Source organism: Capra hircus, chromosome 16 (assembly GCF_001704415.2).
Source record: "Capra hircus breed San Clemente chromosome 16, ASM170441v1, whole genome shotgun sequence".
NCBI classification, from domain to species: Eukaryota; Metazoa; Chordata; class Mammalia; order Artiodactyla; family Bovidae; genus Capra; species Capra hircus.
This window is the reverse complement of record NC_030823.1, coordinates 5,044,281-5,057,366: the sequence shown is the minus strand read 5'-3', so window position 1 is coordinate 5,057,366 and position 13,086 is coordinate 5,044,281. Positions and strand designations below refer to the sequence as shown.

General features: G+C 40.9%; 1 protein-coding gene across 3 annotated transcripts in view; it reads left to right on the top strand.

The window, feature by feature from the left end:
* LOC102184713 (complement factor H) overlaps positions 1 to 13,086 on the top strand; it is a 73,851-nt gene that overhangs the window by 59,266 nt on the left and 1,499 nt on the right. For all 3 annotated transcript variants that reach the window (XM_018060139.1, XM_018060138.1, XM_018060137.1), the window contains one exon: positions 12,210 to 12,392. In XM_018060139.1, the coding sequence (XP_017915628.1) occupies positions 12,210 to 12,392 (183 nt within the window). The remainder of the gene's footprint in view (positions 1 to 12,209; positions 12,393 to 13,086) is intronic.

Below are 13,086 nucleotides of genomic sequence, written 5' to 3'. Positions count from 1 at the left end.
TGGTTTGTAGGTTTTTCTCTTTCATTACTTTAAGTACGTCCTGCCAATTCCTTCTGGCCTGAAGAGTTTCTGTAGAAAGATCAGCTGTTATCCTTATGGGAATCCCCTTGTGTGTTATTTGTTGTTTTTCCCTTGCTACTTTTAATATTTGCTCTTTGTGTTTGATCCTCATTAATTTGATTAATATGTGTCTTGGGGTGTTTCCTTTTGGGTTTATCCTATTTTGGAGCCACTGGCTTTTTTAGAATTGGGTGGCTATTTCCTTCCATATTTTACGGAAGTTTTCAAGTATTACCTCAAGTATTTTCTCATGGCCTTTTTGTCTTCTTCTGGGACTCTTATTATTCGAATGTTGGGGTGTTTAACATTGTCCCAGAGGTCTCTGATGTTATCCTCATTTCTTTTAATTCTTTTTTCTTTTTTCCTCTCTGCTTCATTTATTTCCACCATTCTATCTTCCACCTCACTTATATCTGCTGCTTCAGTTATTCTACTGTTGTTTCCCTCCAGAGTTCTTTTGATCTTATTTATTGCAGTATTCATTATTGACTGACTCTTTTTTATCTCTTCTAGGTCCTTGTTAAACATTCTTGCATCTTCTCAATCCTTGTTTCTAGTCTATTTATCTGCAACTGCATTTTGTTTTCAAGATTTTGGATCATCTTTACTATCACTATTCTGAATTCTTTCTGAGATAGACTCAAAAAGAGAGATCTCCTCCTCTTTTGTTTGATTTTGTGGGGATGTATCATGTTCCTTTACGGGCTGAATATTTCTCTGCCTTTCCATTTTGTTTAGATTGTTCTGTTTGGGGTGGCCTTTCTGTATGCTGGAAGTTTTTGGTTCCTCTTTATTGTGGAGGTTGCACCCTGAGGGTGTGGTTGGACGTTTGACTTGTCAAAGTTTCCTGGTTATGGAAGCTTGTGTCCGTGTTCTGGTGGGTGGAGCTGGATCTCTTCTGAGTGCAGTGAAGTGCCCAGTAGTGAGTTTTGAGGTGTCTATGGGTTTGGTGTGCCTGTGGACAGACTGCATATTGAAGCTCAGGGCTATGTTCCTGTGTTGCTGGAGAAATAGCATTATCTGTCTTGCTCTGGAACTTGTTGGCTGTTGGATGGAACTTGGTTTCAGTGTAGGTATGCAGAGTTTTGGATGTGCTCTTGTCGATTAATGTTCCCTGGAGTCAGTTGTCTGGTGTTCTCAAGTTTTGGATTTAAGCCTCTTACCTCTGGCTTTCAGTCTTAATCTTACAGTAGCCTCATGACTTCTCTATCCATACAGCACTGCTGATAAAACATCTAGAAAAATGGTGAAAAGAATCTCCACAGTGAGGGACACCCAGAAAGGTTCACACAGTTACATGGAGAAGAGAAGAGGGAGGAGGAAGATAGATGAAGAGGGGAATCCAAAGGGGAGAGAGCAATCTAGCCAGTAATCAGGTCCTTAAGTGTTCTCCACAGCCCGGAACACCCAGAGAGATTCAGAGTTAAGTAGAGAAGCATAAGGGGAGGGAGGAGATAGAGGTGACCTGGGTGAGAAGAGGAAGAGTCAAAAGGGGAGAGAGCAATCAAACCAGTAATCACACCCCTAAGTAAAAATGGGTACTGAAGATTAGATTCTTAAAGGTACAAAATTGATAACAGATACAAAAAGCAAAGATTAAAAATCTAGAGTAGAGGTTAGACTCTGAAAAATGCAACATTATAAATACAAAACCAATCACAAATTATAAAAAATACATATGTGAAATTTGCTTTTAAAAATAGGGTCTTTTCTGCAAGGTAATAGTAGGTTATAAAAATAAAAATTAAAGGTGTAATAAAGAACTGAAAAATTTTTTAAAAAATGATTCTAGTAAAAGTATATCTAGGAATTTCTCTGGAGCTGGTGAGGGCAGTGTGGGGTCAGTTCAGTTTCAGATAGTTCCTTGCTCCAGCTTATACGTCTTTTAAAGGTCTATAGGCCCCTTCCAGTGCTTAGTCAATGCTAACTACAGGGTTTCAGTCTGTTGTGCCTGTCACTTCGAGAGCAGTTCCCTCTGTTTGCAAGTCTCTTCAATGTCTAATTTCTGCCCTGATGTAAGGGGGTGAAGGTGGTCACTTATTTAGGCTCACTTGTGCAGTTGTGCTGTGGGGAGGGAGGAATACTGCAAACAAATATCACTGGCATGTGTGGGGAGTGCTCACAGTGTACGGACCATACTGGGTTGCCCTAGCTCATGGTGCCTGTGCTTTCCTGATCTACACTGCTCAGACTCCAGGTTGCTTTGAAGGGGAACTTTCCAAAGCGGGCCCTAGGTTGCGTGCACTTCCCTGGTCTAAGCTGCTCAGGTTTAGTTTCTCCACAAAGGCATAGACTCAGCTGGGCCTGCATTTTGTGCCCTTCCCAGGTCCGAGGAGCTCAGGCAACAAGGTGCTTGGCGAGCACACTGTCCCAGGTGTGCAGTGTGTCTTGTCACCTTTCTGGTCCCTGTCATTTGGTTTACTGGGTGCGCTGCAAGAGCATCATCTCAGGTGTGCCGTGTGTCTCCTCTGGGGGGTGATCTCAGGTTGCAACCCTCCTGGCAGATGTCAGCCATTCAATATCCCAGGAAGACGTGGTTAACAAGTGGGAGCCTGCTCCCAGTATGGTGGAGAATGCCGTCTCTGGGGCCAAAATTGCCCCCTACTTTCTGGCTCTGGCTGTCGCCTGTCTGCCTCTCTGCCTCCGGTGTGGGGGGGTTGGGAAGGAACCGGTCTGCAGTCTATTAGCTCTCCTTTGGCATTCGCTCAATCCTTTGTTCTGTGAGTCGGCCAGGATGTGGCTTAGGTTAGAGCTTTTCTCTCTCTCTCTTTTATCCCTTTCTCTCTCTGTCTGTCCCACAGTTTGATTGCTATCTCACGTTAGCTCCCTCAGATTGTCCTCAGGGCTTTCAGGACGGGTCCTTAAACTTAAGCAATGCAAAAGTGCCTCCCCCTCTTGCTGGTGGCAGACCTGAGCATCTGAGCTATTTCTCTGCTTGGAGTTGTGGTTAAGGCACATATTCTATGGTTTGTTTGTTTTTTGTTTTTTTCCCTCCCTGTTATGTTGCCCTCTTCCTGGTGGCTCAGAGGTTAAAGCATCTGCCCGCAGTGTGGGAGACCTGAGTTCGATCCCTGGGTAGGGAAGATCTCCTGGAGAAGGAAATGGCAACCCACTGCAGTATTCTTGCCTGGAAAATCCCATGGACAGAGGACCCTGGTAGGCTACAGTTTATAGCATCGCAAAGAGTCGGACACGACTGAGCAACTTCACTTTTTTTATTTCTTTCTGTCTTTCACTTTATGTTGCCCTCTGAGATTCCAAAACTCCCCACAAACCCACTGGTGAGAGGGTTTCCTGGTGTTTGGAAACTTCTCCCCCTTCACAACTCCCTCCCAGGGTGGGTCTTTGTCCCTAACTCTTTTTTCTCTCTTTTTGTCTTTTATATTCTGTCCTACTTCCTTTAGAAGAGAATGGGCTACCTTTCTGGGTGCCTGGTGTCCTCTGCCAGTGTTCAGGAGTTGTTTCGGGGAAGTTGCTCAGCATTCAAATGATCTTTTGATGAATTTGTGGGGGAGAAAGTGATCTCCCCATCCTATTCCTCTGCCACCTTAAGACCACCCCCCACTTACATTTTCTTAATTGTTTCGGGTTTTTTGTAGGTCTTTCCTTTGTCTTATGCTCATTGCCTATATGTCTCTTTAATATCTGTTGTAACGCTGGTTTGGTGGTGCTAAATTCTCTTAACTACTGCTTATCTCTAAATGTTTTAATTTTTCCATCAGTTTTGAATGAAATCCTTGCCAGGCGAAGTAATCTTGCTTGTTGATTTTCCCCTTTCAGTACTTTAAATATATCCTGCCATTCCTTTCTGGCCGGCAAGATCTCTGCTGAAACACAGCTATTAATTGAATGGCCTTTCCCTTCTGTGTTGCTTGTTGCTTTTCCCTTGTTGCTTTTAATATTCTTTCCTTGTGTTTAATCTCTGTTGGTTAGTATGTGTCTTGACATGTTTCTGCTTGGATTTATCCTGTGTTGGACTCTCTGTGCTTCTTGAACTTGATTGACAATTTCCTTTCCCATGCTGGGAAGGTTTTCAACTATATTATCTTTAAAAAATTGCTCAGTGCCATTCTTTTTCTCTTCTTCCTCTGGGACTTCTATAACTCAAATGTTGGTGTGTTTAATACTGTCCCAGAAGTGTCTGAAGCTCTCCTCAATTATTTTCATTCTTTTTCCTTTACTCTGGTGATCAGTAACTATTTCAACCATTCTATCTTCCAGCTCATTGTTCCATTCTTCTGCTTCAGTTACTCTATTCTTGTTTCCTTCTAGAGTATTTTTATTTTCAGTAATTGTGTTATTCATCTTTGTTTGTTTATTCTTTATTTCTTCTATATCTTTGGTAATTATGTTAATTGTGTTGGTTGCTTCTTGGCATTTTATGCATTCTGTTTTCAAGGTTTTGGAACGTCTTTACCATCATTATTCTGAATTTTTTTCAGGAATTTGAACTATTTCCTCTTAAGGGTTTTTGTTTGTTTGTTTGTTTTTTAGTCTTGTATGCTTCTAGTTTGTTCCTTCATTTGAGCAATAATTTTTTACCTTTTCTTTTTTTCACTATTGCATTTGATGTCTCCTTTTCTCAGGCTTTCAATTTGAATACTTTCTTCCTTTTGGTCTGCCCTTGGTGTGTAAGATTGTGCCAGTGGTTTGTGTAGGCTTCTTTTGGGCATGACTTTTGTTTGTACTCTGGTAAATGAGGCAAGTTTTTTTTTTTTTTTTTTCCTCTCTCTCTCTGATGGGCAGGGCTGTATGAGGTGGCAGTCTTGTTTACTGATGACTAGGTTTGTGTTTTTATCTTGTTTGATTTTTTTTTTGAAGGCAATTGCTTTCATTCACTTTATTTTTTTTTAAGATTTAAAATGTTTTATTTTTAATTTTTTTTTAATTTTAAAATCTTTAATTCTTACATGCGTTCCCAAACATGAACCCCCCTCCCACCTCCCTCCCCATAACATCTCTCTGGGTCATCCCCATGCACCAGCTCCAAGCATGCTGTATCCTGCATCAGACATAGACTGGCGATTCAATTCTTACATGATAGTATACATGTTAGAATGCCATTCTCCCAAATCATCCCACCCTCTCCCTCTCCCTCTGAGTCCAAAAGTCCGTTATACACATCTGTGTCTCTTTCCCTGTCTTGCATACAGGGTCGTCATTGCCATCTTCCTAAATTCCATATATATGTGTTAGTATACTGTATTGGTGTTTTTCTTTCTGGCTTACTTCACTCTGTATAATCGGCTCCAGTTTCATCCATCTCATCAGAACTGATTCAAATGAATTCTTTTTAACGGCTGAGTAATACTCCATTGTGTATATGTACCACAGCTTTCTTATCCATTCATCTGCTGATGGACCTCTAGGTTGTTTCCATGTCCTAGCTATTATAAACAGTGCTGCGATGAACATTGGGGTACATTTGTCTCTTTCAATTCTGGTTTCCTCGGTGTGTATGCCCAGCAGTGGGATTGCTGGGTCATAAGGTAGTTCTATTTGCAATTTTTTAAGGAATCTCCACACTGTTCTCCATAGTGACTGTACTAGTTTGCATTCCCACCAACAGTGTAGGAGGGTTCCCTTTTCTCCACACCCTCTCCAGCATTTATTGCTTGCAGATTTTTGGATCGCAGCCATTCTGACTGGTGTGAAGTGGTACCTCATTGTGGTTTTGATTTGCATTTCTCTAATAATGAGTGATGTTGAGCATCTTTTCATGTGTTTGTTAGCCATCCGTATGTCTTCTTTGGAGAAATGTCTATTTAGTTCTTTGGCCCGTTTTTTGATTGGATCGTTTATTTTTCTGGAATTGAGCTGCAGAAGTTGTTTGTATATTTTTGAGATTAGTTGTTTGTCAGTTGCTTCATTTGCTATTATTTTCTCCCATTCAGAAGGCTGTCTTTTCACCTTGCTTATATTTTCCTTTGTTGTGCAGAAGCTTTTAATTTTAATTAGATTCCATTTGTTTATTTTTGCTTTTATTTCCAGAATTCTGGGAGGTGGATCATAGAGGATCCTGCTGTGATTTATGTCTGAGAGTGTTTTGCCTATGTTCTCCTCTAGGAGTTTTATAGTTTCTTGATTTTTTTTTTTTGGATGAGGCATCCTACACTGAATACTGCTGGTAGTTGGGTGATGCCAGGTGTATACAGGTGGAGGCTTTTATAACAATTCTCACTAATAAGTACTCCCTGGGATTAGGAGTTTTATGGCAGTCTAGAGTCTTGTCAGTGCTTCCACTTCAAAGGTTCTGGGCCTGATCTCTGGCCAGGGAAGTGAGATTCCACAGGTGGTTTGTAATGGCATTAAAGGGGATAAAACAAACACACTAAAACTAGAAACAAACTACAAACCTCAGACAAATGGCAGATACAAAATCAGGCAAGTACTAACAAAAAAATGGGAAATATACACACACGTATACACACATAAACAAAACCAAAACAGTGAAAAAAAAAAAAGGATAAGAGATTTATTCAATGAGCAAAGGAAAGTAAGAATGATATCAACTAGTTACTAACAAATCTGACTAAAAGCGAAAACTGGAAAACAAAACCAAAGCCATATGTCAACAGGGGAAAAAAACAACTAAAGCAAAACAAACTAATAAACATAATGAGGAAAAGTGAGAAAAGGAAAAAAAGAAAGAAAAGCTAGAAAAGCAAATTAAAATAGAGGCAGATAAATAAGTTTTACGTATGTTAAAGAAAAACAACAGAAAAAGAATAAGAAAAGCAAGCAAAAGAATATATGTGGGAAAATAGTGAAAATAATTTTTTTTTAAAGCTTTGAAAATTAAAGAGGAAAACAACCCTCAAAACCATGTAGAGGTGGAAGTATTTAAAGAAAATTAAATGTGTGGTGAAAACAATTTCTCAAAAGTGTAAATAGATTTAATTGTAGTATTAAAATCAACAGCTACAACAACAGAGAGCAAAAAACAAGCAAAAATTTAAAACCCCAGTAGCAATTTCTAAATAAATAAAAGTATAAGAATAATACATATTTTTCTTGGATCAGCTGTCAGCATCCTTTTCCTCAATGTGAGTCACAGCCCACCTCTCCTCCCTAGGATGCCCTCCAGGTCTGGGCTGGTCTCGTACCTGTTGTGGCCACAGCTCAGACTCTCATCTGTCCTGCTCTTGCATGTTCCTGCTCTAATGTCCACATCTGCCAGTGCTAGTGTGTTTCTTTTCCAGCAACTCCCATTGTCCTTTATCTGTCCCATAGGTACAAAGTCTGCCAGTTGACCATGTGGATTCAATCTTCAGCTTGTACCACTGGTGGGAATGTTTTGGTTCTATTCCTTAGCCACCTGCCCCTGGATTTCACTTGTGGTTTTATCTCCACCTTTGCATGTGAGTCGTCCACAGGAGTTACTCCTGAGGCTCCCCTGGAGGACTTGGGTGTGCCCCAGGGAGGACCGAATGTGGAGGTGGTGCAGTTGTTTAGATTGCAGGAGCCCTGGCAGTACCAGGTACTAAGGGGAGCCACTGGCTAGGACAGCAGGAAATATGGTGCCCTTAGGGATTTTTGTAGCCTCTGCTTGCTCTGTCCTTGTGGGATTGAGCTAGGAAGTGACACAGGAGCTTGGATAATGGGGACCATAGCAATCCCGGATACATAGCTGTGGCTATTGTCACCAGAGGTATGTGACTATTACGGATTTTTCTAGCTTCTGATAGCTCTGCCCAGTGAGGATTGAGCATGGAGGTGACACAGCTGCTTGAATTATGGAAACCCTGGGAGTGCCAAGCGTGCAGGGAAACCAACTGTCTCAGCTGCAGAATTGGTGGTCCTATTAGAGTCGTTTCCTAGCTTCTGGCACCTGGCCATCAGAGTGTCTCTTTGGCTGGTCCTTCACTGTTGCTTCACCCTATCAGGTGCTTACAGGCCCCCCAGTTGGGGTCATTATTTGTTGTTCTTTGCATCAGGGACTTAAAGATTACCCTGGCTGGGGTCTATCTGTTGCTTTGCATGTCAGATCCTTAAAGGACCACCCTCCCTGTGTTGTTTCAGCTGTCTGGTGCTGATATGTGCAGAGAGAGAGGCTATAGAGATGGCTCCATCCTCTGTGTGTGACTCAGCAGTATCACGATGACTCCAGGTTAGCTGGCTTTCCTTCATAAGCATTTCCCACTGTGCTCTCCTCTCTCAAGTTCCTTCACATCATCTCCCTTCAGTCAACAGCAGACCTTGCCATGGGATTGCTTTTGAATCTCTATGTTCCAGCTCCAACCTGAAGCACTTTCTAGGGGACTTGCATCCCTGTCTGGTGTAGGTACAGCTGTGGCAAGGATTGTCTGTGTGATCCTCATTCCATTCAGACACTCGCTGGTCAGCTGCTTCACTCTCCAACAGTCTCAGTGCTTCACCTCTGTCACGAACATTTGCCCTCCTGTGCAGCTCTGTCCCTGCTTCAGTTCCCAACCGCAGATGCAGATCCAGTTCTACTCACTGTCTTCTTTTTTTGCACTTCTCCTTTTCTCTTGCTGAGTGTTGCCTGGTTCTATATATTCTTTTCCCGTGGTCAGTTTCTCAGCTGGCGTTCTGCAAGAGCTTCTGTGTCTGGAGGTGTATTCCTGATGTATTCGTGGAGAGAGATGTACTCCATGTGTACCTACTCTTTTACCATCATGGATCTCAGTGTATGGTATAGAGCCCACACCTCACTCCAAGTCAGGATTGCTGTGGTCGGTTGTTAAATTTCTGCTGTTGGGTTGGGATAAAAAACAATGGATATCTTGTTCTCATTTGAACATACTTCTCAGTTGATCATTTTTCTGGAGTCTCTGTGTTGATATCTGTGCATTAGACTAAACATCCACTTGTCCTAGTCTTCACAAATTGGCCTCAGAAGTAGAATCTTTCCAGAATTCAGCCTTTTCAATCAGCCTGGCCAGAATTTTGGTTACCTCTCTAACCTCTCTGCTCATCCAAACTTCTGTGTTTGTAGTTAGCCTCCTCGAGGAGTCGAGAGTATGCAGACACTAATCTAGAACCAGACATCTTGGAATGTGAAGTCAACTGGCCTTAGAAAGCATCACTACGAACAAAGCTAGTGGAGGTGATGGAATTCCAATTGAGCTGTTTCAAATCCTGAAAGATGATGCTGTGAAAGTGCTGCACTCAATATGCCAGCAAATTTGGAAAACTCAGCAGTGGACACAGAACTGGATAAGGTCAGTTTTCATTCCAATTCCAAAGAAAGGCATTGCCAAAGAACGTTCAAACTACTGCAAAGTTGCACTCATCTCACATGCTAGTAATGTAATGCTCAAAATTCTCCAAGCCAGGCTTCAGCAATACGTGAACCGTGAACTCCCTGATGTTCAAGCTGGTTTTAGAAAAGGCAGAGGAACCAGAGATCAAATTGCCAACATGCGCTGCATCATGGAAAAAGCAAGAGAGTTCCAGAAAAGCATCGATTTCTGCTTTATTGACTATGCCAAAGCCTTTAACTGTGTGGATCACAATAAAATGTGGAAAATTCTGAAAGAGATGGGAATACCAGACCATCTGACCTGCCTCTTAACAAATCTGTATGCAGGTCAGGAAGCAACAGTTAGAACTGGACATGAAATAACAGACTGGTTCCAAATAGGAAAAGCAGTACGTCAAGGCTGTATAATGTCACCCCACTTATTTAACTTCTGTGCAGAGTATATCATGAGAAACGCTGGACTGGAGGAAACACAAGCTGGAATCAAGATTGCTGGGAGAAATAATAATCACCTAAGATATGCAGATGACACCACTCTTATGACAGAAAGTGAAGCGGAGCTAAAAAGCCTCTTGATGAAAGTGAAAGAGGAGAGTGAAAAAGTTGGCCTAACGCTCAACATTCAGAAAACTAAGATATTGGCATCCGGTCCCATCACTTCATGGGAAACAGTTGGGCAAACTGTGGAATCAGTGTCAGACTTTATTTTTGGGGGCTCCAGAATCACTGCAGATGGTGACTGCAGGCATGAAATTAAAAGACGCTTACTCCTTGGAAGAAAAGTTGTGACCAACCTAGACAGCATATTCAAAAGCAGAGACATTACTTTGCTGACTAAGGTCCGTCTAGTCAAGGCTATGATTTTTCCTGTGGTCATGTATGGATGTGAGAGTTGGACTGTGAAGAAGGCTGAGCGCCGAAGAATTGATGCTTTTGAACTGTGGTGTTGGAGAAGACTCATGAGAGTCCCCTGGACTGCAAGAAGATCCAACCAGTCCATTCTGAAGATCAACCCTGGGATTTCTTTGGAAGGACTGATGCTAAAGCTGAAACTCCAGTACTTTAGCCACCTCATGCGAACAGTTGACTCTTTGGAAAAAACTCTGATGCTGGGAGGGATTGGGGACAGGAGGAGAAGGGGACGACTGAAGATGAGATGGCTGGATGGTATCACAGACTCGATGGACGTGAATCTGAGTGAACTCCGGGAGATGGTGATGGACAGGGAGGCCTGGCGTGCTGTGATTCATGGGGTCACAAAGAGTTGGACACGACTGAGTGACTGAACTGAACTGAACTGAACAAGTCAGAATACTTGGTGGAACAGGCAATTGGAGTTTATCACCTAGCTCACTCTGCACTGACCTGGGGAAAGGAGCTGTGGTTAATGCCTGCATGCTACTTCAAACCCTATGCCTTCTGCACCATAATTTGGCTCTCTGTACTCCCCAGGCACAAATGCAAATGTTGGGTTTCATCAGCTCTCAGGGACAGGTTAGTTAGAAGCCAATTCCTCGGGCAGAGTGGGAAAAGATGAAGGTCCACATGTGTCTCCTTCCATGGAGAAACTGGGAGTTGCTCACTCTTCATTAATCTATGGGAAGACATGTGAGAAGTGCTGGTACAGATTCATAACTGCCACTTCATTTCTATAATCCCAGGAGATTGGAAATCCTAGGCCTCCCAGAGGCAGGTAAATTGGAAACTGGACCCTGGACTAGCATTTGCAGAATCAGAGGCCTAGATGGTGGATCAAACTCTTTGCTCCTCCAGGAGAAGCTGGGAGTTGAGTGTTCCCTTCAAACTGTATGGTCCTCTGCTGCATGGATCTTATTGCAGGAATGTGTCTTAGTTTTCCCTCCCACTTAGGATTTTGTCATTTTCTCACTTGCCTTGAATACAGAACTTCTCATCTACTGTTTCTATTTTGAATAGAAGGAGCTGATATACACATAGCTGTTAATTCAGTGTGTCTGTGGAGGGAAGGAGACGTCAAGGTGGCCTATTCCACTCTCTTACTGATATCACTGCAGTGTTTCCAAATTATATGTGTTGGGCTTGTTTGTTTTTCTGTTTTCAATTTTAGGAAAAAGCAATGATTGATTTTCAGTCTTTATCATTATTATTATTGCTATGTAATTTTAAAATTCCCCTCAGCACAATTTTGTGTCATCTCATAAATCATACAAAACTTTACTTATCATGGTTTTATTTTCATTCAATTCAAAATATTCAGTTTTCTCTTTTGATTTCTTCTTTATCCATGAAGTACTAAAAAAATTAGCTGAATTCTATGAAGATGTCTAGTAGGTGACAAAATTGTACTTTTCCAAGTTTAGTTATTCATGGTTTGAAGGATCAACATTTTGTCCTTAGTAAAATGAATGGATGTATTGATCTTTGTCATCTTCATTGAACGCCATGTACTGATATGGCTTTAAGCACTCAGTTTTGATGACACCATTTCAAATTCTCAGAGACAAAGGCTGGGGTAACTATGGTGGAAGATTCTGTAATCGCCACCTGATCTGTGTTCCGGGTTGTGTAAGAGATCCAGACTAGACAATACTTTCAACAAGTCCCAGGAAAGGAAACCCATTGCTAAAAGATTTCTGACATGCTGTGGGATTCCAGATCCTTTATACAAACAGATTTCTAAAAATTTCCTAGAAGGGATTCGGAGTATTTTAAATCTTGCTTTGCTCTAGAAAATAGAAATCAAGTGTTTTGGTTTAATATCTTTGGAAACTCATAGTTTTTTGTTTTGTTTTTCCCCTCTTACACAGGAGGGGAAATGATTAGATGTTTTCTTGGTTTATAGTCATAAATGACTCCTCTTTTTTGTATCATTACCTTACTTGGGTCCTTATGAAATGTGTATCAAATATATGCTTACCTTTTCTTTATGCTTTCTCCCTTTTAGAAACATGTTCAAAATCTGAAATAAGAATTGAGAATGGATTTTTGTCTGAATCTGCCTTTACGTATCCCCTAAATAAACAAACAGAATATAAGTGTAAACCAGGATATGTAACAGCAGATGGTAAGACATCAGGGTTAATTACATGTCTGCAAAATGGATGGTCAGCTCAACCTGTATGCATTAGTAAGTAATTCATTATCTTAGTATTCTTTATCCTGATGATAACTATACAGAAGTATTCTTGAACTTTGTTCTTTTTTTTCTTTTTTCTTTCTTTCTTTCTTTTTTCTTTCTTTTTTTTTTTTTGTTTGTTTTTTTGCTGGTGCAGGGTCATATGAAGTGTTTTGTGGTTCCATGGCTGTATTTTAAAGGATCAATTACAAAGCTTTGAAAAATGTATGTTTTTTTTGCCTTTAATGATTAATTACTAGTGGAGTAGAATATCATTGTACTATTTAGTTCAACGTTTTGTCACTTTAAAACATCCTGTGACTAAAAAGTAATTTTGCTAAGATCCTTACCTCTCTTCTGGGGTAAATTCATTTATTTTCAGCTGAGACCTTTATGCTTAATGCATCTGCTTTTATTTTAGGAGACTCTTAAGCCAGAGTCTCTGCTCCTAAGCCTAAAAGTTATGTTTTTAAGCAAAGATGTGAGGCCATGGTGCATAAACTTCAAATAATATGACATATAATTCATATGTTTGAATCTCTAGGATAGATATCCTTGTGAAAAATTCTCCCTTAGGAAATCTTCATAAACATCTAGTTAGTGGAGACAGAGAAACACCTCTAGACAGGACCAAATTCTGCTGTGCTGAAGGTTTTTCTTGTAGCAAGACATAGATGTTTATGAAGATTTTCTAAGAACAATGAAT